This window comes from Bombus vancouverensis, chromosome 4, assembly GCF_051014615.1.
Source record: "Bombus vancouverensis nearcticus chromosome 4, iyBomVanc1_principal, whole genome shotgun sequence".
In the NCBI taxonomy this organism is placed as follows: domain Eukaryota; kingdom Metazoa; phylum Arthropoda; class Insecta; order Hymenoptera; family Apidae; genus Bombus; species Bombus vancouverensis.
In genome coordinates, this window is record NC_134914.1 from 18652137 (window position 1) to 18677532 (window position 25396).

The window sequence follows — 25396 nt, forward strand, 5'->3', positions numbered from 1 at the left end:
AATGTAAAACATTTTACATTATAAATGAGATACAGATACTTCGCAGAAGTTCAAAACAACGTCTTACAAGCTCTACATTTTTCAACAATCAATTCCATCTCCTAAAAATTCCATAAGTGAATGAAATTCTTTTAAATACATGAAACGTACAAAACATGACAACGCTAGCAATATGAATATACAAATGACGAGAACAAGGAAAGAATAAAGAATAAGTAAATAGGATTCGACAAGAGGAAGAATCCAGTTCTTCGGAATTCTTCTTTTTTCGAAATACTAAAAATCTACGACATTGAACGAACGATCAAAATAATTGCATTAAAACGAACGTATTGTTTATTATAGTAGCTCTCCAAATCATCTCAGTTAACTGCGAGTAGCTGGAAAATTCGACGCTCTAATTGATCTAAGGTGGAGAAATCGAGAGAAAAGGCTGCGGACGATCGCCTTTCGAAGCTGTTTCCCTAATCGAGTTTGCCGGGAAAACGTTTTCTCACGATGGAAACCGAACCACCGAGTGTTTACCATTAATTCGCAAATGCTTCTTTTTACGAATTCCAACGGGCGACAGAGGTACGCTCTTCAAGAAATAGAAATGGATGACGATTCCGGTGGGAGACCGGGCCATCGCCGAGAAAAAGCCTGCAGGATAGTGGAGAGGTAAACAAGATATCATATGGATACGAAACGATAAATGAGGGGGAGCACGACGGCAGAGCAGTGGAAGAACCAGGGAGCGAAAAAGTTCAAGCAGACAAACGGATTACCATTATTTTCCCTTTATAAGGAATTGGAATCGCTGCTTCGTAAGCGCGTAAAAGAATATTTGTGCATGCGAATAAGACATTTTATCGATAAAACGGTAATTTGTTTTTCGAGAATCTCGTCTTCGACCTTTTACATCGCAATATGATTTTTCTTTCGAAGCTCGTCCAGTGATTGGTAGAGTAGTATTGGATTTTTTCACCAATTTCTTTTGAGCTAGCAATAAATATTTTGATTTAATTAATGATAAAAATGATACATGACATTAACGACAGAATTGACTTGTAGAGTGTAATGTGCAACATATGACGATGTTAGGTATTCCGTTGTTCAATTACAAATTCAACAAATTGTACGAAAATTATGAACACAACTTGGTACCTCAAATAACGTTCGTACGTTTAATCCTGCTCGCAATTTTGAGTGACCGGCCGTTTATGCCACGGACGGGCCCATTCCCTTCTTGAGGAAATCCCCAATTACATGTCCTCCCCGAGGGAGAATCAGCAACGTAGAAGGACAGTTGATCATCAGACGTCGTATCGTGTGGCTGAAATACTTCACTCCCAACAAGATCCACCGCCGTGTTCATAACATCAAACGTTACTTTTATACAACGAGTGGAAATACAGTGCTAGATTACTCTAACACTCGATCTGTTAAACCTTCTCCACCTTGAGCGTTGATTCGTTCGAGGAACGCGATATCGACCGATCGGTTCGACCTGACCGGTTGCTCTTTAGTCGACAATTCGCAACGAATCCCGTTGTACTTAAAAAATGACATACATTGGCAAGGATTGCTTAAAAATTTCTTAACGATACAAAAAGACAAGATCGAGTGTAAAACGATTTTAAGAGCAAAGAAGAAGAAGTGGAAGGTAGAAAAGAGGCGGCACACGGTCCAGATGATAATTCAATTTATCGCAGATATCGGTTACACGAATGTGACTTTTGTGCGGACTACCACGTACTTTTCACCTGGCCGTGTAACAATGCTCTCGATAAATTATTGTATTATTCAGGCAGAAGGTTGCAATATTCGGCAGCAGCAAGCGCTGATTTACACGGAAGTGACCCGACGTCATTGTCACGATCCGTTTAACCGCTTCGGGTCGAATCTCTCGGTGATTTCGATTTCGCGATCGACCTCTGGTCACGTTAACATCGATCCCGTTGGTTATGCGTCTCAAATCGCGCGGATTCAAGCGGGGATCGAACCTCAATGGCGCAAAATGAAATTACGCGGTCAACTTTCGCTTACAGGAATTCGACGAACAGAGGCAACAGAGACGCGCGGAAATGTAGACAGGATTTCCGTGCGTTCGAAATTGTTTTCCAAAAGGAACACGGTATTGCGTATTGTACACGGTGTTTCGTGTCCTTTACGTACAAAATGATAAAAATAAGAAAAAGATGGTGCGCAAATGTGCCTTTGGTTAGAAAGTTTCGGTCGATGTAACAACGTACTGGATTTTCGTTTAATTAGCTACTTATAGCATGTGAGGTTTTCATCGTTCGAGGAAGAAGGCAAAACGCGGTAGAAAAATCACGGAAGACTCTGCACGCGAAATGGTAAAAATAAGAAAAAGATGGCGCGTCAATGTTTTATTAGAAAATTACGATAGACATAGGTAAAAATAAGAACGTATCGGAGTTTCGTTTGATTTCAACCTACGTATGTTTCTCATTTTTATTTCTAAAATATAATAGCACCATTTTGCGGAAGAAACATAGCGTTCTTGTACACATGTTGTAGCATTCGTAAGTATGTTCGTTTTTGATATATGAAATTATAAATAGAAAATTCTAATAATTGTATTCTTCGTGATTACTACAATCGTCCGATGAACGAAAAAATACTAGTATACAATAAATTTGAAAATAAATAATTTTGATGTACAATCTGCTAATAACATATCGTTTAATATAAATTGACCGAAATGTTCGAGCTGTTAGATAGCGAAGGGTAGAGTACATAGAAACAAAGGATACGAATCGAAAACCAAAAAGCCGATATTACTATTTTTTAATACGACGTGACGCGCTCTTTATTTGCTTTTCAGCGGTGTCGGCGTTTTGTTTAGTTGATTGAAAGCCCGCACACTGGTTCTGCGCACAAAGGGATGCTGTATGTAATTGAAGGAATCGTAATTTTTCAACAGAGGAGGCTCATTGTTATTCCAACTTTATCGTTCTCGATTGGATCGTTTCCGAAAGAGGGACAGTCGATGTGTAGAACACAGCGCAGAATTAAAACTTCCTTTTTGCTTTTGTATGGGTATATCGATTTAGCTTTGCGTGGAAAAATATTTGAGCCAGCGTGAAGCGTGTTGTATTGCTCAAAAAAAAAAAAAAAGACAAAAAAGATGGTAAAAAACACCCTCCGATTCGATGTACAGTTTCGTGCGAGCTGCGCAATTTGTGGAAAAATAATTTTAAAAAACAAAAGACCGTGTTAGAAAGAATAAAAGACACGATAAGATCGAACTTGTCGCGTCGGAAACAAATCGAAAGTAATGGGAATCGATCGTTCTTCGCTATTCCCCACTAATCGATGTAAAAGTCCCACGATCGGCTTTCGTAATCGTCGACGGGTCGACGACTCGCGTCAACCATTTCCCCGCCAGATGCATCGAAGAAGCGTACATGAAACTAAAAGAGTAGGAAAGAAAACGATAAAAAAATAAAAGGTATCGGCGATGTGCGAGAAAAGCGATTAATACGCGCGGTTGTACGTCATAGAGTGGGCGGACGTGAATTGGACAGATCGATCGCGTATATCCGGCGTTTATACAAGCGCATTTAACCAGTCGGTGGTGGGGCCCAGTGACCGATGCAAAAATGATTGTCCTGGCAACGGTCTGGTAATCAAAGTGTTAAATTTGTAGCGGCGGAGCGAAGTGAAAGCAAATTTGCATAGTCGCGCGCAATAAACACAGAGGAGGCTAAGCGAGTGATTCGAAATTTTATGAACGGTCATTGTCTGGCCGGTTGAACAACGCTTCTGGCGCCGCGTAGAAACGAGTATTTTATATCGTGTAATAATTTCAAGAGCCCACGGCCCAACCATTATTTCACGCTTCAACTTGCGCGACACATCGCCGTAATGTTTGCGTCTGTCGTTCGCGTTTCTTTTTGCCAAATCCGCCGTTGTGCATTTCACTCGCGCGAAACCCCCGCAAAATGGAACAGGCGAGCTGCGTAAATTGTTCAATCGACCGAGACTCTATTCCCTTTATTTTCACGCATGAACGTAGAACGCGTACGAGGAATATCGATGTGCTTTAGATGCGAAAATCATCTCAGAAGCATCACGTTTGATTTTTACTGTTTCAATGGATGAAATCCCTATGAAATGTTCGGATGAGATTCAGAATTATCGACTGGAGATTTTTGCAAATAATCGAGAAACGATGTTTCTCGCAACTCGGTGAATATCTTGGCAAGATGCGTTTCTAATTTAGTCTCCAAGTTATTCGGCCAGCGTTGCTTCATTTAACTTCTCTGCTTTACGATTTCCCTGGATATACGTTGGAACCTGATCAAGCTGGAAAAAATGCAATCGAAGAAAATATTCTCTTCAACGCGTGAACCACAAAGGCTTCGAACATGGGTTCACTTGTCGAACTTAATCAAACTTTAATAGTTTAATATTACAATAGTTAAATTGATCGTTGGTAAAGTAAAAAAATTCATCAGCTTCTGGATAAAATCGAAGCGTATTTAAATATAAAATTCTTTGTAAAACACTTCGATTCCTGTAACCCCTTAATCGTTATCAGCGGATCGTAAGCGATCGCGATAACTTACGTTAGAATATATTTTATTTTCATTTGACATTGTATATTTCACGCGATAAAAGCTATCACCGTGTCGAAGAAAAAACACCAAACAAAACAAAACACTTGAAAAGTAAATATGCTAATGCAACGATGCCGTGTTGAGGATTAAAAAGACCGGAACATGCAATTACATTCGATGAAACTAGAATGACAACGATAAAAAGTATTACGCGTACTCGCCTGTTTTTGGCACGGTTCGTGTACCACGCGTGCTCCATTCGAATAAACAATTCTAGGTCGCTATTTATTCCCAAAACTTTTTCAGTTTCAAAGAAATAAACTCTGTTCGATTCCCGGCGTTTCAACTGCGACAAGTCAAATCACTTTCTTTTCTCTTTTTTTCTTTTCTTTAATAGAATTATTCGTCGGAAGGAACGGGAAGAGCCGCGATTTTCGTTCTGAGAAAAAGATTGATATGTTAATCTGCTTGAACGAATTTCAAATCACGATAATTCACGTTCGATTTATCTTTATTTCGTTTTGATAATGTTCGTGCGCAGTATGAACCCACAAGGATACGTTTCCAATCTTTACATGCGAACCAAGAGATCGACCGAGTAAAAGGCAATGGAGAATCCTCTCTTGGTATCGTGCAGCGTTCAAAGCGAACCGCTGGAACCGCCATACGCAAAAATATTCGTGGAAATTCACGTACGATATGGTAGACGAGATGGGCGAACCTTGAGCTCGGTAAACAGGATCGACGAATGTTCACGATAAAGGGGAAAACTTCGTTGTCTGTCACGGGGAAATTTCGCGTTTCCATTTATGCAGTTCGATGTATTGAAAAAGAAACGAAACGAAAGGGGGAGGAAAGTCCTTTGTCGAACAATCGGATCCTTTGACGACATCTCGTGTAAAACAGTGGTTTCAGCACAAACGTTTCTCCCTCTCTCTCTCTTTCCCTCTCTGTCTTATAATAATCTGCGTATACCATGGAGAAAGTTTTTGCTGATTTCTTACTGTCTTCTTTCTTCGTATCACGAGTCGGAATTGATTCGGCTGGTTGCTGCTTATCGGCTTTCGGTGTAAAAATCGATTTCGAATGCGAAAGTGCGTCCGTTCCTTGCGAAGCTCGACATATGGGCCGGGAAAGACAATTACTTCGGATTCTTCGGAATTTTCTCGCGTTCCATTTGCCGCGAGAATGAAGGGAGTTAGCACCATTCGAACTGCAGGCCCAGAGAGTGATTAGGACATCACGGTCACCTGAAAAGCGACGGGAATAGCATCGTGATGACGATGAGAACGAACGACGTCGCCTGAAGATTCGCGCAACCACCGTGCTGCATGGCTGCTGGATTCTCGCCTGAAACATATGCGATATTTCGATTACTTCGATCGTCGTAGAATCATCTGTGTATAGTAGGTGTCAAATAAAACGAATTAAATTAATTCTAGGAATTTTCTGTCGAAAAATTTGACACGACTTCGATCATCAAACTATCGATTTAATTATCCACTAAAAAAATACGTGAAACATGTTATACGTGCGCTAACCGTTGCGTTATATACGTTACTCGACAATGTAGGTAGACGTAGAAAGCTGCAAATAGATAAAAACGCCGCTACGTCGTGAAATGCAAAAGGAACGAACAGAGTGTGGAATACGGTATAAGCTGAGGGATAAAGAAGCGACTCCCTCGTGGTACGAAGCACCGAGAACACAACATTTGCCAAGCACGAAAGGCACCGGCAACACGCAGGATCACCGGAAATCGATTTAATCTCTGTGAAACAAGAATACGACACTCACGAAGCAGCGGAAAAGCAGAGCAGATCGTACAACGGCAATATCAGAAAGCAACGTGACACAGATAGACAAATGGAAGAAAAAGAGAGATACCAAAGTCGTACAAATATCATAAGAATAAGAATACATCAGACACATGTTACCTCTAGATCGGTAAATGTTAAATATTAAATTCGATAACAATAATATACGCTGTATAAAACACGAGTCTCGCGTTATATAGATAGATCGTACGATTTGGACAAACAGGGTATCGAAGGTAGCCGCTAGCCTGGGGTGAAGAGAATCCAACTGGTATATTCTCGGAATCTACCCAGTATATTCACGGAATCCATCTGACATATTCCCGGAATACACGAATCCGAACTGAATTTGGAGTTCAACGATCTCAATCTCGATCACCGATTTGGATCAATTTAAACGGTGTATCGCAACATCAATGGCTCTCAGGATCATGGAAGGATCAGGATCATGGAGTTGCAACGTATCACGATTTAGAAATCTCCAAGTATATGGTTGTGAGTTTGTGAATCAGGAAACATATATTATATCGCAGTGGAGCAACGATGTTCAACAGATACGCCTTAAGAATTTTTAAAACACGCGATATTTGATTTATAGTTGGGAGCAGTTGATCTCTTTTCCCTCGTATTCAATCAAATATAATACAATTTTGGTGTGTCAGAGAATTTTAATAATTAGTTTATTTATTATCAATGTAGTATCGTGGACAGATTGACTAAGAAATATCGGGTGAACCATAAACAGTGTTGCGAGAAAATTGCCGACAGACCAAAAGGATATGGGAACTTCAATGGACCGAGCGGCCCGTCAATGCGTCGTCGATTCTTCAGCCAAATAGTTACGCGGAAGAAAGGCCTACGCGACTGTCACGTAAACTTGAGGGTTGGATGACAAAATAAAATAGCCGAGTCGTAACGCAACTATCAATTTTGCTTTTATTAAACTTTATTATGAATTCAGCAATCGCAATGGAATACACGCTGAACGAACACACATAAATCACAATTCACTCCAACAACTTTATATGAAACCTAGTTACACTGATACGTTTCATAGGCGAAAGATTGACCCCCTCGGCGATTTTAGAAGCGACGTTGAGAGGGCCACGGGAATACGAGGCCGTCCGCCTCTTCTGCGAGCGAGTTATGCTCGCGAAGGAGCGAGCAGAAAGGGAGAGAAAGAAAAACTCTCACCCTTGAAGGATAAGACGATGGAGGAGGATGGCAGTCAGGCGGCTCAGAGCCGCTTCATCGCCGTCCCAACGGACCACGACTAGAAGGGGCGATAGCGCTAGGGGCATCCCCTAAACTAAACAGACGGAGAATTTTAGGACTGGCTCGAACAAGAGGACGCGGGAAGGGGGTGCAACGGAAGATAATTCATAAAAGGCTCCTGGAGCACTCCTGTCATACGCGCAGGATGGTCATCGTGAAGTTTTAGTCGCTAGGAGTCCGACACTACTCCGCTGTTACTCGATTATTAGCAATAGCGGAGTGCCCATGAGGATTTCTCCGCGTACAAAAAAAAAGAAATGTTACACTGATACGTTCAGTACGCGACTGGTCCAAGGATAGAAACTGGTAGAGACTTGTGTGCTAGACTAGATTGGCCGCGTAGTAGTGACACACGTATGTGAATGCGAGTGTGTGGAAGTATGTGTGTGCGCGACGTCTCGAAAAACGAGATCCTGCAAATCGTTTATTAAATAAATCTAAAACTATTTTAATATGAATTCTAAGTGTAACCTTAGTGTTGCTTTACTTTCATTTCGGCAATTAAGATCCACAATTCTCAACAGTTACTGGTTTTCAAATCATAGAAAGAGTTTGTCCGAGACCAGCGGCTTCGACATTACGAAGATGCTTACGAAAACGTTTTCACTCAAAGAAAGTTTTTATATTCCAATTAAATTCGCAAAGATTTGAAACGGTATATTTAGTTTGCGATTCGACTGACTTTCTCTTTCGCTTGTATGATTGTAGATATACAGGGTGGTTGGTAACCGGTGGTACAAGCGGAAAGGGGGTGATTCTACGCGAAAAAAGAAGTCGAAAATATAGAATAAAAATCTTGTTTTTTAATTTTTTTTTTAATTTTTCCATCGAGACAACGATCTACAGTGAGATCCATTATAACGTACCGCACGCGTACCGAGCGAAAATTCAAAGTCGATTTTCTCGAAAACAAAGCCTCGAACGAAAAATTGTTATTCTATATTTTCGACTTCTTTTTTCGCGTAGAATCACCCCCTTTCCGCTTGTACCACCAGTTACCAACCACCCTGTATATACATTTAAATGACCGTTTTAAAAGTTTAGAAAATGTACGATTCTTTGAAACAGCTTTTCGCCAGCTATGATTTCGCTTTTGAATTGCTGTAACGTGCCTGAAATAGAAGATCGAACAGGTTCTGAAATGTTTCGCTTTACGAAGCCGTATCAATTGCGATCGCATTGTTAAAAATCCTCGCAGAAAATAAATCTATGTATCGATTAAAATTCAACTGCATACTGCTGATAGTATAGAGAAGTGACATTGAAAAAGCTGGCAGAATAAACGACGTTACAAATATAAAAAGGCTAGCATTTAATCACATATCGACTAACACTTCGAACAGATATACGTTGTTCAATAAATTGAACTATTCTTCATAGAACATGGGATTTATTGAGCAAAAATATCATCGACCTTCAATAATAGAATTATTTGTTCCGATTGTGATCGTAGTTTACGAGACAAATTTCTAACACACGTGTGAATAATACACCGTATTGTTGCGAATCTTGTTTCAAGTTTCAACGAAAATCGTATCTATTGAAATTAACAAAGAGCTCCCATAATCGATAAAATTATAAACGTATCACAGATGAACAACTTTTGGAAAAAGAATACCATTGACGTTAAACATAAACGAGAAACATATAACTAGGCCGTGAACGTTTATACAGATTCATATTTTCATCGACACCTTCATCGAAACGTTTGGAATCTCCATATAGAGATTATTTTGCAATACATGGCGCAAACTTTTTTAATGATTTCAGTTCCGTGAAAGCCGTGAAATCGATATTATATAGTCTCAAGAGGATTCGGTATCTGGGTTTATCACGGTTCAGGGAAAAAGAATGCGGAATTCCGGTCGAAAAAGTCGTGCAGGGATCAGCAATTAAGGAAATGAGGAAAGAGAAGTGGGACAGGGAATGTAGCGCGAAGGGATGGAACAATATGAGGTGAGAAATGATGGACGACGATGAGGGACAGAGGGATGGAAATATATCGTGAGGCCTCGACTTAGACCGGATTAATGTACGGTTCTTGATTTTTCGCTAATCTCTGATCTCCCCTCCGCCGGCTTAAGAACTCTTAATTCGATTTCTTCGTTTAATTATATGTAAGGCGACGCGATTGAAATTAACGTGGAACATCGGGAGCAAATTCGCGGAGAAATCTCATTTAAAAGCCAGCAGGGAATCGCTCGATAAACGTGTCATCGCCGGATTTTACCGGAAATCAGGACATTGGAATTAGCGTGTGCTAGATTTTTGCAGAGGACGATGGAAACGGAAGAATTTCTCTTATTAGCGGAATTCAGTCCGAGAAAGTATAACTTCCGTCCCATATACATTAGAAAAATAAAATGAAACGTATCAGTGGTATTTTCTCTGTCAACGGGACAAGTTATTAATATTTTTTTTATTTATTAAAATTTACCATCAATTCTCGCATTGAGAATTTTCAGTAATAAATTATTAATGTAATCGAATTTCTCAAAATTTAATTTTTATTGAAAAATTAGCTCGTTCGTGTTTCCATGTGTATTAGTTTCATGAAATTCTACTTAATGTTAGACGCGATGTTACGTAGCGATGAACGTAGCGTTATCCTCTATGGATATCGACGAAACAATCTTCAAGTGAAATTCACAGCCACGAAATTGCAATCAGATCGCCGTAAAGCAGAACAGTGTTCCTATATTGTACCGCTGCAACGTTTGCAGGAGGCTTAACGATCGGCTCAATGAAGCATAAATGGATCATAGCCTAGAATTAATTTCGATAGTCTAAATTATACTTGGATGCACAGCAAAATACGAGCACACGCTTTCTTTTCGCTTTTATTCGCTACTCTACCGATTACAGCCTGCCACGTCAACATTCATTTAATTCGTCTCCTAAGATTTAAGTATCCAGTTTTTCATCGATATATTTTTCATGATTCGAGCGGATATTATTTGCGAACATCGTACAATTTCCTCCTCCATTCATCGTAAATTACCATAAATTAAGATTCGCCATACCGATAAAGTACGCGTTAAATTTTTGATAATAATCGCGTAAATTTTCACGAACAATATTTATTTTTTCTACCGAGAACCCAAGTTTCAAACGTCTAGAAGCTGATTCAGCGCGACAGCCTCTTCATATCCAAACTGGTTTCAGAGCAGAAAACTCCTGCAGTCGTTTTCGATATTCAATTAAACGGTGACGCAGTTGAAAAAATTTACTACCCTGTTTACGTTCGTCTCTAGTAAGCCGAGTCTCGCGATTAGCTCCGGATCTTCGTTTCGTTAATTGGCTCTTTCTGATTTTCAGGGTACAGCGTATCTTGGAAGGAACCGTTCATTCGCGACCAAGGAAACGAACCTATTTTCCTAACTGCTATAAAGGGATCGATCCCTCTCGCGTGGCAGACTTTCTTACGGAACTGGATCCACTGATTAAAATGGAAGAACCTAAATGGCACGGCGAAAGAAGCCTAATATACAAGTTGATCGAAAGTGAAGATTCATGATGATTCACGAAGCGAAAATTATTGGTTTTCGTTATCTTTGTCCGTGCAAATCACTGATGAGAGGGATTTCTGTGTTCGAGATGAAGGTAAATTTGTTTTCAATGATAAGGTACCTCCTTCACCTTGCTCGAGTCATCTTCGATTTATATAACAAAAGCTTGTAAGTTTACAAAAAGCATACGAATATTTGTTATCTTTGAGAGTAGAAGACTTTGACATAGAAGAAGCATAATTTCTTATTGGCATATGCAGTCGCTTACAAAATTGTTCGTACACTGTATAAAAGGCCAATTTTATTGAAATAAAATGCTACGACATTCTACTGCAAAATTAACGTGTTGCAATGTACCAAATGAATTGAGGGCTTGGTTATCGTCATACGCGTTGAAACATAAAATACGTATCGTTATAGAAATTTACTTTGTTTTTTGCTTTGTTAAAAAAGAGATCGTTTCTTTATAAAATGTAGGCGCAAATTTTTATGAGCGATTGGAAATGTTTATTTAATTTATTTAATTGATTATATAATCGTCTCGAGCATCATCGTCCGAATACAAGTCTATTTCACTGGTCCAACAATGATCGAGCACGTTTCCGAGAAAACCGATTTGAGTCTTTTCCCGAGGATGGCACTCTTGTCGAATATTCTGGTAAAAGAATACGAGCACTTCTAGAGTACTGTTGAGAAGTTGAGCTGGAAAGGTGGAGCCTCGTTTGTCTACAGATCCCAGGATCCTATCGCAGTCGTGGATGGCACAGAGATTGGGTAATCGATGCATAAACGAACTCTAGAAATTCGATTCTTCTCTCTCTCTTGTTATACACTTCGTAAATTCTATTTTAACCGATTTTTCAACGAGAGTTGTCTTGCTAAAAGAGAAGCCGAATAATTTCAAACGGAATTGAAAAGAAAGATAAAAAATTAGACTGAAATATTTAATAACGAAATATCTATCGTACGGCTAATATATCGTTCGTAGAGTTAGATACAAATTACAACGAAGCATAAATTAGATATACGAGGAATTAGCGTCGAGTTGCGTGGTACAATTTTCGATCACGTTATTTTATGTCCATTATGAAGGCGTCTACGCTTTTTATTACGCAATTTGTTTCATAAATGCAAACGTATAAATACAGTTTTCTTTCTACGAGTTGGCCGGTTTATCGCGATAAGTTTCCGGAATGGATTGTTCAATTTTGTTAGAAACGGAACGTAAGAATTTACGCCGCACCTTCTCCGTGTAACAGAATAACAAACATCTTTTTAATTAATTAAAAGAACGCAAGAAATATTTACAAGCGCGTTTCCGTATTTCCCAGGAATGTAGACGAAAATTGGCGAGGGAAACATTTGAGGAAAAAAGAAAAAAAAAAAGAAAGGAAACACAGTGGAAATATTAACGTGTCTCGTTAAGCCTCCGCAGTGGGGCGGCGAAGTTTCGCGGCCATTTATAATAAACGCAGGTTTAAAACGCTCTGCCGACACTAAAACACGAAGGTCGTGGCGTTGTGAAAAATCTTGTATATTTCATGAAGTGCAGCCGGGGCACTCGTGGCGGGTTCCGGAAGTGGCACTTGAACTTGTTGAGCACGGCGGAGAACCTCGTCACGGCCGGGGAAATAATTTGCACAGTCAATATTACAAATTGCCGCGAATTAAATTCAACCCGGCGTGACGCGCCACGGCGACGAGCATCGTTAATAAAGACGATGAACGTCCTAAAACGCGGTTGCAAATCCTCGTGAAACTATCGTTCGTTCTTTCCCGTCACTGGCTAGTCACAGATTTTATTTGCAACGTCAATAAGAAAACACCCGGGCTGCAATTAGAATTCAAGCCTCGCCTTCGTTCCTCGGTTTCCCTTTTGTTTCGTTTCTTCTTGTTAGAAAAAAAAAAAAAAAAAAATCGGCTGCCGAGACTTGAATTTAACGTAGAAATAATGATCTCGAATGGGGGCTGTTTTCTCACTGTATTTCTTTTCTTCTTCTTTTCCCTTTACGTAGACGCAAGTACGAACGTGTTAAACTTTATACTACTAATTATTATTTTATACTTTGTTATATATTATATGGTAAGGAGTGTTTGTAACCTCGATAAGATTCTGGTCTTTGTGAAAAAAATTGTGAACGACTGTGTTTCATTTGTCTCGATTATTTTTTCCAGCGTCGATGTTTATGGTTTAACAAGAAGATTACATGAGACGAACATGTAAAACCACTTTTTCTATATTTTATATATAAACTACATCGTTGGTAAATGTAATAAAATTTTATGCGACATAATAGTATTCATCATCTCGTTAAGTATCATTGTACGCTACATAAAAATAAGCTGTGACGTTTGTAAATGGAATAAATTATACGATTCTATGTAACGTACTAATATATCATTAAATCGATGAATAAACATATACGTGTTCCTTGTATACCGAAACAATTAGAGATTGGTCGAAATGCGACAAATTACGATACCGAAACATTCCATCATCGGCTAATTACCAATTAATTATGTCAGAATACAAATCGTCCTTCACATCTGTTTACCATACTTTATTGCAATATTCGCGGGGCATTCGTAATTTTCAGTTAATTCTTCGCTCTAATTTAACATTGCTATAAGTAGGTAAACTGACATAACAAGGTAACTATCAATTGACGACACGAATTATTAACTTTTGCCTGTTTAGTATGAAACCATTGCCAAACGGAAGATTAACTGGCAAATTTACCGTTAAACCGTGCTACATCTGCTTGCTGCGTTAATTCTTGTATAGTACGTTGAATCAACAAATAGTTTTCCTCGGATTTTCAATAAAAATATAAAAATATACGAAATCAAACGAATGCGAAGCGGACTTGTGCTTTGAAAGATATTTAATTCAAAGAAATGGAATTTTTATCTCTAATGTCTCTTTAGTCTGAAAATTACTTTCTTAAGTATTTTCCTATCAAAGTGTTTGGTATTATCATCGATTGTTTGATATTTGACAACTTTGTAGAAGAAAAAGTATTTACTGCTGCACGGAGAATAAACATTAAGGAAATAATAAAATGTCGAAACTGCCACGATTTTTCTGGATAAAGAATCAATGAGAGTAGCAAGGCACGTGAAGTGCGTGATACGTCTGCAATATTTTATTGAAACACATTACAACGTATCGACTCGACGTACGGTACTTTATCACGATACAGCTTGCAGCATTGCTATTTTCATAACTGCGTTTCAATATTTACTATTGTTCGATCTTCCAATAAATACGATAAAGTATATTCCAAACAATATAATACGCAAATTTTGACAGATCGTCGAAGATAGTACAAGTTCCATAATACGCGAAAGGAAGTTCCAATTCCATCGCTGGATTTCTATTTTGATTTCAGTGAAAATTGCATACACGTTATACGTACGTGAACAATTTTCCATATAACTGGTCTCTCTTTGTCCAAACGAAATCTTCCGATCAAAATTCTCCAATCATCGTCCCATTAAAGAATTCCCATTCCAATTCAACTTATCAGCATGGCTAGCATCGTGTTCTCCTAGCTCGTCAGGTTAATTCTCCGGGGGACGAACGAGAAAAGCGCAGTTTGTTGCTCGCGAGACTCTCGACTCTCGACGTCGAAGGTTTCTCAGTCACAGCCAAAAGTATGAGAGAGAGAGAAAGAGAGAGAGAGAGAGAGAGAAAGAAAGAGGAGAGGAACATGGGACGAGATCACTAAAAAAGGCGTATGCGAAATGAGCTGCCAAGCACCCTCTGGAGATACCTTCTGTCTATTATACATGACCGCGTACACCGCTTCCGTTAACTACGTCTCGCGGAGAGAGCTTTGCAAACTCCTCACGCTCGTTGTCCCCGTCGACGTCGTCGTCGTCGACGACGACGTGGTTCGCCCAGTAGAGAGAGCGACCATGAGAGGACCAAGAGGCTGGCTACGAAGGGTGAGTTCTACCGGCGAGAGAAACCATGACTCCGTAGGAGAAACCAGCAAGAAGAGATAGAGAGGGGACACATCCTAGTCCTCGAGAGCTTGTGGTTAGGGTTATTAATGGGCAGGGCGTGACATCCCGCGAAATAACCTCCCTAACCCCGTCTCCATGCCAGAACCAAGCACTCCATAGCCAGTCGGTTGTCTGCTCATAGGCGTTAACTGGGCCAAGAACTGCTCATTTTCGAGAACGAGACCTTTCCTATCTTCCTCACGCCCTAACGTCGTCTTCAACTTCTTTCTTTCTCTCTCTCTCTCTCTTTCTCTCTCTCTCTGCTTCTTTCTTCTCTTAGCCTTTTATTTGCCCCTTTTTGCTTTCGCTTCAACCGCTTACACCCGACTCTCGTTCTCCCCACTCGGCTTTCATTACGTTTTTGCTTCCATTTTTACGGCGACTTGCGAACCTTCCACCCACTTCCACTCGACTCTTCTCGAGCGTGTACCTCCATTCGGGCATCGTGGTGTGCAGCCGACAATTATCTTTACGAATCCGGCGTTCGGGAAACGGGTACCCGTGTTTCAGCAGTAGGACCAACGCCACGAAATGCAACGTGATAGACGTTTCTCGAGCTTTTCATGTTGTTCAGCTTCTTTTGTTGCGCTTCTTTTCAATGCTGCGCACGCTTCGCGGATCCGCTATTCGAACCTTTCTTTTTAAGCGAGGTTTCGTAGCGGGAATATCGTCATCGAGAATTAAAATCGCAGAAAGCGTCGTCGTAAATTATTGTAAAATAGGATTTTATTTGTTCTCGTTAAGAATTGTATTGTTATCGCTTGTGCGTTTAGAATAAAAGTTGCTGGAGATGCAACATTCGACGCAATGCTATTCGAAATTTAATTGCGAAGTTGAGAATGCTGGATAAAAGTTTGGTGCTTGAAATTTCCTTATACGCGTGTTAATTGATACGAACGTAACGCGTGAATTAAAAATAGTCGCGCGATTAACAACGAGCAACTGTACCAAGTACGATAATAAGTTGCTTTATATCGAAGTTATTTCGAAATTTCGTTCGCAAAACGTCAGAAAGATTCGTATCGAATTTATATAATCTCTAAAACTATTTATTTATATTATTTATTTGTGACGTATATTATATATTATAGCTTATATTTTAATGTAAAACGAACGAAAAAAGAACTTATTGGAACGAAGTTTTGAAACGTGTTAATTTGGATACTTTGATAAAAGGAGTTCGACATATCTGTAATTGCAGTAATAAAACTGGAAACTCATCAAAACTGGTATCGAAATCATTAACAAGTTGAATATAGGTCCGTAAACCGTTGGAAAACAGTATAGTTGAATAGAGTTAGCAAGCGTTTCCATTTAAATCCGTAAATCGTCAACGAATGGCATTTACCCTCCTGGAATCACACGGGGAGAAACCGCGGGACGATTAAAACGATAATAATAATAATCGCAAAACGATTCATTACGAGCTCGAATGACGGTCGAATTCATTCGTTAAACGTGGCCCGCGGGGCACCCCTATTCTCCCCTCTGCCCTCGAATTAGCCCGTTTCAACCCTTCAAATGTTCCACCGGCAAATTAGTTTTCGAAACGACTCGAGGGCATTGACAACTACCGTGGAAAGTCACGAAATATCTGAAGGATACTTACAAAGTATGATTCCGGATGCGTCGAGATAACGAGGGATATTCATGTACAAAAATCTCGTTTGAAGTCAATTGTTGGGGTCGTAAACGATTTAGGTTTACGTTAGAAATTGCGTTAGTAGACGAACGGACGAGCTGACTAATCTTTAGCTCTATCTTACACTTTGTGTTTCTCAAGATTCACGAACCGAAACAAACGACGTCTTTTTCACGAGAAGTATATTTAAGTATATTTGAACAGACGTATATTTGAAGAAGTATATTTGAACAGACGCGTCTTTCCAACGCACTATCCAACCGCTTTGTTCGTATTTCTACGAAATTCTGTCAAGATACACATCTAATCTAAAACGAAACAATTGCATGAAAAGTATTATTGAAGTAATCGAAGCGTCGAAAATGTCGGTAGAATGCGTCCGAAGAACGGACACGAAACCTACGCTATTTCACGTCAAACAGATTACGTACAATGTTCTATGTATAAATAATATACGCAGATAAAAATTTATATAACACTAACAATGAATTTTTCACTAGGTGAAATTTATATAAAATAGGGTGATTCGAGTCATATTCTCGTTTTCGATATTTTTTCTTGCCGGACTTAAAGCACACGATTTTTCTCATTTCTTCGCTGCTGTATCAAATATCGCTGCTGTTTCGTAATACGCAACGAGTTTGATTATTCCGTGGAAAGTTGGAGATTAAATTTCGAGACGTTGAAGGTTAAACGACTTAACTAAAAGCCACGCCCGTTTCGCGACACCCTGTATATACCGGTCACGATAGTTTCACGGAAGGTTTCCAGCAATCGAGACAATAGAATAAGATAAGAATCGAGGTTGAGAGAAGGGGCGAAATAGAAAGGGAGGTAAGGACAAGGGAGATTCGTCGAAACCCTCGGGCAGATAACGTCGACTAATGTGTTTCATCTGCAGCGTGGTTCACGTTTAATTAATAACCGCCACGTACCCCAAGGGTAATGTATATTAATTGTAAAGAAAAGAAAGAGAAGAAGGGAACAGTGGCGAGATGGCGCTGCATCGAAATTAAAACCATCCCTGACCGTTCTTTCCACCTTAGGATGATGCTCGCGGGCGCACCTGTACACGATACTCGACAAACAACGTATAATTATGCGCTGTAAATTATCACCGTTGTCTAGCGCGTAAAGATAATACTCGAGCGACGTGTATTATCGCGTAATTAATTTCGTTTCGCGGTTCATAGACGTGCTATTTACGGCCGGAAGCTTTTGTCGAGAAAACGATATTTCAATCGGTAAATTTGTTACAGATTTTATCGCGGATTAGTTCGGAGGTGATGCAGTTTCCTGCATGAAGATTTGCAGGTACTTCAACGTCGAATAATTAAAAGATTTACTGAGATTTTTGTGTACGAAGATTTGGAGATACTCGCATGCTAAATAATTGGAGGATTTAGCGAGATCGGAGCAATCTAAATGGAGATGCAGAGATGAATATTAAATATATTTGTGTATTCTAAATTAAAAGTGGGAGTTTAGAGGGCTTTACGAATTCAGTTACGAAACGACAGTCTAAAGCTTCGATATCTAATTCTCGGTTAGTTCGAGAAGCCCAGATACGAGAATATGGCAAAAACGATTTGCCAGAATGTAGCAAATTTTGAATTACAAGAGAGTATTACTAGCAATATATCTTATTTCCTATAATAACAAAAATAAACTTTATCGAATAATTTTGCTAACTATGACGAAACGAGTCTTCCAACTTAATTCTTCCTTTTTTCTTCTTTTTTTTTCTTTTTGGCTAATCTACGACGTAAAACAACGGTCCTAATACATATATACCTGCATAAGCGGTGTATCTTCGTTTTGTCGTGTTCTCGCTCGATCACCAAAAGCGTTGGACGCGTTAGATCGAGAAGACGCGCGAGAGCGATGTGTATGCAAGACGCGGATAGCGCAGAGTTATTGCCTGAGGTGTTGTATGCAGGTAACTACAAGGACGGCCAGAATAATGCTGGAAGTAATGCGAATTTGCTTGACAAGTAGTCGAGCAGTCGCGAGTCGCATTCGAAATCAGTGTAGACTCGAAGCCCTGAAACAGTCTTTCGAGAATTCCGCATGTAGACTGACTGGTCTACGAACGTTCCGTCAAACGTCCACGCGTTCTACGTGTGTCCATCTACGATGACCAAGTCGCGTTTCTCGTGAAAACGACAGTTGGAGAACATGCGAATTACGATCGACCCCTCTGGCCGTGGCAAACGTAATCGTCCGAGCATTTTCGCGCCGGAAATCGAGGCACGGAATTTCCACGTCGTACCACTCTCTCGCGTTTTCGGCAAGATTCGTCGTTTTGTCGAAAGCAAGGTGCACGCGAGTAGACTGCGAATTCGCCGCCGTTGGCTGCTAGCGAATACGTTGGTACGAAATTGGAACAATATAATTCTTTAAACTGCGATGGAATATCGTTAAAGATAAGTTATGCTTTAGTTCCTTCGTAAAACAGGACCAGGTTACAATCCCAAGAAACGAGATTAATCACAGAATTCCGCGATTATCGAAAAACGGAGCGACGAGAAAGCGATACGGGTAATAGAAAAATTATCGCGGACCATTCTATTCTGTAAGAAATATTCTGTCGCTAAATTATACCTCGATATTTATTCCTCACCCGAAACAATAAAATAAGCGACAGTAGCTTTCAAGCGATTTGAAACGTATTAGGTCGTCCGAAAAGTTTCTTTCGTTTTGTAAGGAAGTAATGGATGCACAACATTTTCCGCTTTATATTATTTTAGCGAATTACGTATGATCCATTTTGTTCTATCAAAATAAAGATCACAACGTTCGACAGATTAGGTTTCATGTCTGTATAAAGATACGCCGTTGCGAAAGACGTGTCTGTAAAAGAAAGACACTTTTCCGACAACCTAATATTATTAACCAGCATCATATGAATAAGAATGGAAAATATCTGGGTGATTTTATAATTGAGATACAAAATTCGTCTGTCAATCATCCGTATCTCACATCTTTATACCTCCCTCTCTCCGCTTTATCCAATTTCGACTCGACGCTCTTAAATCACGGTGTTCCCCGTGACGCGGAAAAACTGTGGCGGAACAAATAGTCTCGTTTTCCAGGTCTTCGTTATTCGCCTCGTCTCTTTGAAAAAACGGAAGCTTCGCCGCGAATATGATCAGGTCGGCTCGCTGACTCGACTCATGGTAATCCATGGTAAATAATGCACGATACTTCCGCGGCTGGTGTTCTGATACTTCCGGGCTGTCCGAGCCGCGAAAAGCCCCGCGAGAAGCAGTTTCCACCCTTCTTCGTTGGAAACTTCAAAAGCCACTTCTATCTTCCGATCTAAAGCCCGCGTTTAGCGGCGTATGTATCGTGTGAGACGGTGAGCCTCATCGATTCGACTTACACTCGATTTTCCTCCGGATACAAAAGTTACCGGGGGCTTACGTTGTTCCAAAAGCGGAGGAGGAAGAGAGGTTGAGAAATCTGGGGCAACGTCGTTCGATGCTGGCAGGAAGTCACTCGGATACACAGAGCCGCTCAGCTTTTTAGCTCCGAGAAATGCAACGCGCTCCGAAATGAAATGGAGTGGATGCGAGCATTCCGTGTTTTATTTTTATTTAACTACGAGATGCAGATTATTCGAATCGGTAATTTTGATAATGGATTAGAAAATTTCTCAACCCGAAAATGTTGAATATTATAGGAAATACGGAACGAAATTTTGCATCTTTTTCACGTCAAATATATTTCTGTGATACATTCAGTCTCGTACATAAGACCCGTACGTTACATAAATTCAAATATTCGCTGACGGGTATGTCGTAACGGTTTAATTGTCTAATTAGCACTGATGACGCGACTGTTGCCTTTTAAATCTCAAGAACCGACGTAAATTTGCGTATGCCGTTTATAAGTGGAATATTGTATACCTACTTAACGAGGAACATGAAGCTTAGTGTCTGTTCGTCTACTACAATCTACTGACGCACGTGGTGCGTCGATCCAGTCGGGTAACATCGTAATACTACTGTTGCAATTTTGATCTCAGAAATCGTATATATTATCTACGCGTTTCGTTTCACGTAACGCGTGTTCCGACGAAACGATCTGGAAAGACAAAGCGTGGCGAATAACTCACGAGCAAGGAAAAGAGACGCGAGGAAACAAAGTGGCCGAAAAGGAGCAACTTACGTGCTGCGTCGCACAAATAACAGAGCGCATCGATCACCGGTTCGAGTACCCAGGTTGTAGAAACGCTTCGCTAGAGATACGAGATAAAGGCACTCTTTCTCTACTGCATCGATATCATCCGTCGTAAACGGAGAGACAAGCAACTTACGGAAAAATGGATCGAAGTCGAGAGACAAGGGCTCCGCGTATACGCGATGATACAAAGCTTTGCGGATCGTGCGTAAAGCGAAGGATTCAAAGGTCGATCTGGTAAAAAGGGAAATCTAGAGAATCTCGAGTAAAATCGCGACGAAACTGGAAGAGCAAGAGGGTGAAAAGGAAGGGAGCGAAGAAAAAGCGCGGCAGAGTCGAAAGGAGAAGACTCGGCGAGGGAAATGAGTCGGCCTGAATATCTCCGAAGAACTTTTCCATGAATACGCCATGCATGAGCACCGGTGACAGAGGAGGAAGGGGCCAGCCGCATACGAAACACCGTGGCTTCCTCGAGGATCGGAAACCGGAAGAGGAACGAGAAAGGACGGTTGACGAGGGCGAAGCGAACGAACGGCAGAATAAATTTGAAACTTAGCGATACAAAGAGCTCGGGGCCTCGCACTTCACGAATCACAAGTTCTCGGATCTGTCGTCAGAATCGTCCTGTGCTATTTTTCCCCTCAAGCGGTGGTCAGAAAGTATCTGCTTGTTATCGTCGTTCCGTTCTTTTGTGGTGAGATAATATCGTACGATGATACCGATATATGTTCACGACAGAATTTTTGTTTCTTTTTTTTTATTATTTAATTTATACTTTACAATTTGTCCAGCTGGACAGTTGGTAAATTTTTCTAGCTTAATTGGTAAGTAACACGTGGATGGCTACCCCCAGTGAGATACCATTTTCGAACGACAGAAATTAACGGTAAATTGTAAGAAAAGTGAAAAGAATAATAGAGAGCTTCTTCTAACGCAAATGCTGAAGGTGAAGTACCATTACTAATTCCGAATGTGCAAGGATATATGCTCTAAAAGACTCGTTGATTCGTGCAGGCTTAAGTAGAGAGGATGTTTAGACGTGTTCAAATCACGTACTTCTATTTCGTGTGTCTGAGAACAACCAATTGAAGGTGGCTCAACTACATTTTCTTGAGTTATCACTATTTCCTCTTGGGACTCTGATGAAAGTATATCTACACCTTGCTTTTCAGTTACATGTTGCTCAGGCCAAGAAACTGTCAAATTCGCCAACGGCATTGTATTCGACGTTGCGTTATTATCTGTGAAATTGTAGATCTTTTGTAAAATATTTTTGCGTGCATGGTTGTCATAACGTACAATATGTGTGTCATAACATAATATACACATTCTACTCGCGTTGATGTAATTACAAAAGAAGAAGCAAAGAATCATGATAATTTTAACACACGACGATCATAGATATAGAAACGATATCGAAGTTGCTGGTCCATCGAATCAAGAAAATTCTCATAGTGCAACGAGTTGACGTATTGCTTGCAGTTTAAGAAATATCTTTATACGCATGTATACTCTGCTGCAACTTTTATCAGCTAATTACAAAGTGAGTTCAATTTATATCGTTGAGGTTGACTGATAGAAGAACGGGTGGATGAATTTGTAATAGAAAAATATATTGAAATAAATAAAGGTATAAATATAATGTATAACTTTATGCTGATCCAAATCCTTACTTTCTTAGTGTCATAATACAATGGAAAAATAGGGTGTGCGTTCATATATTTATAGCAAAAGAACATTAGCAAAAATGTTAACCTTACAGCTTTAGCTAAAGGCCACAAAGAACATAAACAGAAATCTATTTATTAGTTCTTTTGTTCCTAGACCTTGTAACCCAAAAATTTATATTCAAGGGCACAATAATACGGACCTCTCCTTATTTAGAATATTTTTGTTTCACTAAATTCTATTCTCTTCGTAACAGCGGTCTCCAGGTCACGAATATACATAAATAAAGATGTAGAGTTTTTCTGCAGGTAATTACTTCAGCATAAATGGTGGTAAAAAGGTTAATATTTTATTCACAGTTCATAAACGCGAATGTTTACGAAATCTAGAAAGAAATACCTGATCTTTCCCACTGTTTCTACCACTTTTTTCATTGTTACTTTCCTTGTAAATTAAAAATTTCCACGAAATCCTCGACGATCGTATCTCGAAGCAGCATAGAGATATTCTCGCGAGGATACACATGGCGATCTTCGTCCTACTCCTCGATCGTGAAACTCCGTTTCGCAAAACAATTACTCGCCGAAGCAGCTTCGCAAGAAGAAGCGGGGACTTCTTGAAAAGTCCAAGTCGGCGGTATAAACGATGAACGAGGAGTGGAACGGAAATTGCGCGACAGAGCTCGATCGGAAGTTGTTCGGTTGCATCGGCGAGTGGCTTTCCGGTCCGGCGTGCTTAACAGCAGACGGTAGACTATTTTCTTGCAGCGGCAGTTCCCCGTTGGATGACATGGTCGGTTATGTAAATGTCTCGAGGGAAATGAAAATCGAGATGAAACGGGTATCCGCGAACAGCAATCGAGCGAGCCGTCATTGGCAGACTCTTCATGAGCCCCCGTGTCGTGTTTCTCAACTTCTTCGATTACTCATCCGTATTCCACGGGCTTGGATTTCATAAACGGCACGAAAACGACGTGGGGTAAGAGAGAATGGAACGAAAAGGAAAAGGAAAGAAGAATAATAGACAGCGACGTCGTTGAGAAGCCATAGAGAATGAATTATCGACCGTGCACAAGCTTGGAAAATTCTATCGGTAGCGCGCAAGAGGTGGCTATAATCTTTCGTTCCCCTTCGAGCCTCCCAAACACCGTTATCAGTGAGAAACAGAGGCCCCGACGTTCGCTCTAACCGAGACACACACCCGATAGATCACCTGCTCGATAAACTGCTAAACAAACGTGCTGTATATTATAGTTGCGCTTCTAACCTTCCATTTACTATCTTCGATGGATGCGTCGCTTCCACGGGATGTCGCAGTAATCATAGTGCAATTGACAAGGACACGATTCCTAGGTGAAAAAATAAATCGAGAATACAGGATATAATTTCTTTCGTACGATACTTCGTTGTCGACGTATGTGCTTTCCCGTATCATTTTCTTCGATATTGCTGAAATGTTTGAAATATCGTTTCATAGCTTCTTCGCAATTATGCGTAATATTTACGATAAATGATTGGCTTCGGATGTGTGTTGGTTGAATCGAAGATCGTTCCGGACAAAAGTGTCGTACGAAATCGATGAAAATATCGGAAGCAAGTACAAGGATTCATAAAGAAGAATTATAGAATTTGCTCACGATCGCAAAATAAAAACTTTAGGTTGAAACATCGTTTTAAAATTTGTATGATCCACGAGCCATTAACTCAAAACTCTTAAGTAAGAGCTTTGATTAGTAACGCCATAAATACGCCGTCAGTTACGAAATTACAAAGTTTCTTAAAACCAAAGTCCCCGTTGCAGGTGGAGACACGCCTACCCTCCACGTACAGTTTCCAGGATACTGAAGTTTAATATGAGTAAGAGGAAAAAGAAGATGGGAGAGGAAAAAGGACAGATGGTCCCTCTAGAAAATTGGACGCAGTCCAGAGGAAACGCTGAACAAGAGGAAAATGTAACGCAATATACAATGTAATGAATGGTACACCCAGTGTGTCGTTAAAATAATGTACACCCTTAACCCGTATCTCTTTTATAAATACAGTAACGCAACCTAGGTATCTCGATTAGCAACTTTCTCACATTTTTGTTATATATGTATGTCGGAGATGAAAGGACATCGGGGCCTTTCTTTTGCAATTTTTGGGAAGATTCCCAATACTTTAGTCCAGAGTATTTATTATAGCTACACTTAAATAATAAAACGTTGTTATGATTCAATCCGATTATGTTTGCCCGAGATTCGTGACAGTGGGCTTGGGCTCGAGGTGACACGACTGGTCGTCGAACGTAGCCACGGTCACGGGATGAACGTTTTTACCTAACAGAGAAGTGCCAATATCGTGGGACACACGTTGTATTAACAATCAAACCCTGGGCAGGAGCAATGTCAGCTCTACGCGGGTCTGCCCAGCAACGGCGGCTGGAATTTTGTTGGTATCCCCGGCCAATATGCGAACAAACGCGATCGTAAGGAGAGGAAAATTTCCATCAGTCTTTTATTCTTGCGATCACCTTGCAGAGTTTTCGCATCGTCTTTACGCGCAGTATTATACCGAGCGTCACAGCAAACGTTACTTTGTGCTTCGAAATATATTCTACGTTTAACAAAGAGTTACCCCGTTGACCGTGGATTCGTTATTGAACCTAAGAACATTGTCTTTAATATCTCGAATGTCCATTCACCACGGTTATTTGTCAAACTTCGTAAAAATCAATATTTAT

General features: G+C 40.1%; 1 protein-coding gene across 1 annotated transcript in view; it reads right to left on the reverse strand.

Moving 5' to 3' along the window:
* Positions 1-978: 978 nt before the first annotated feature.
* The window catches only part of LOC117166673 (zwei Ig domain protein zig-8), a 249691-nt gene continuing 225273 nt past the window's right edge, over positions 979-25396 (reverse strand). Inside the window, exon 7 of the mRNA XM_033350871.2 lies at positions 979-5918. Within this exon, the coding sequence (XP_033206762.1) occupies positions 5815-5918 (104 nt within the window). The 3' untranslated portion in view covers positions 979-5814. The remainder of the gene's footprint in view (positions 5919-25396) is intronic.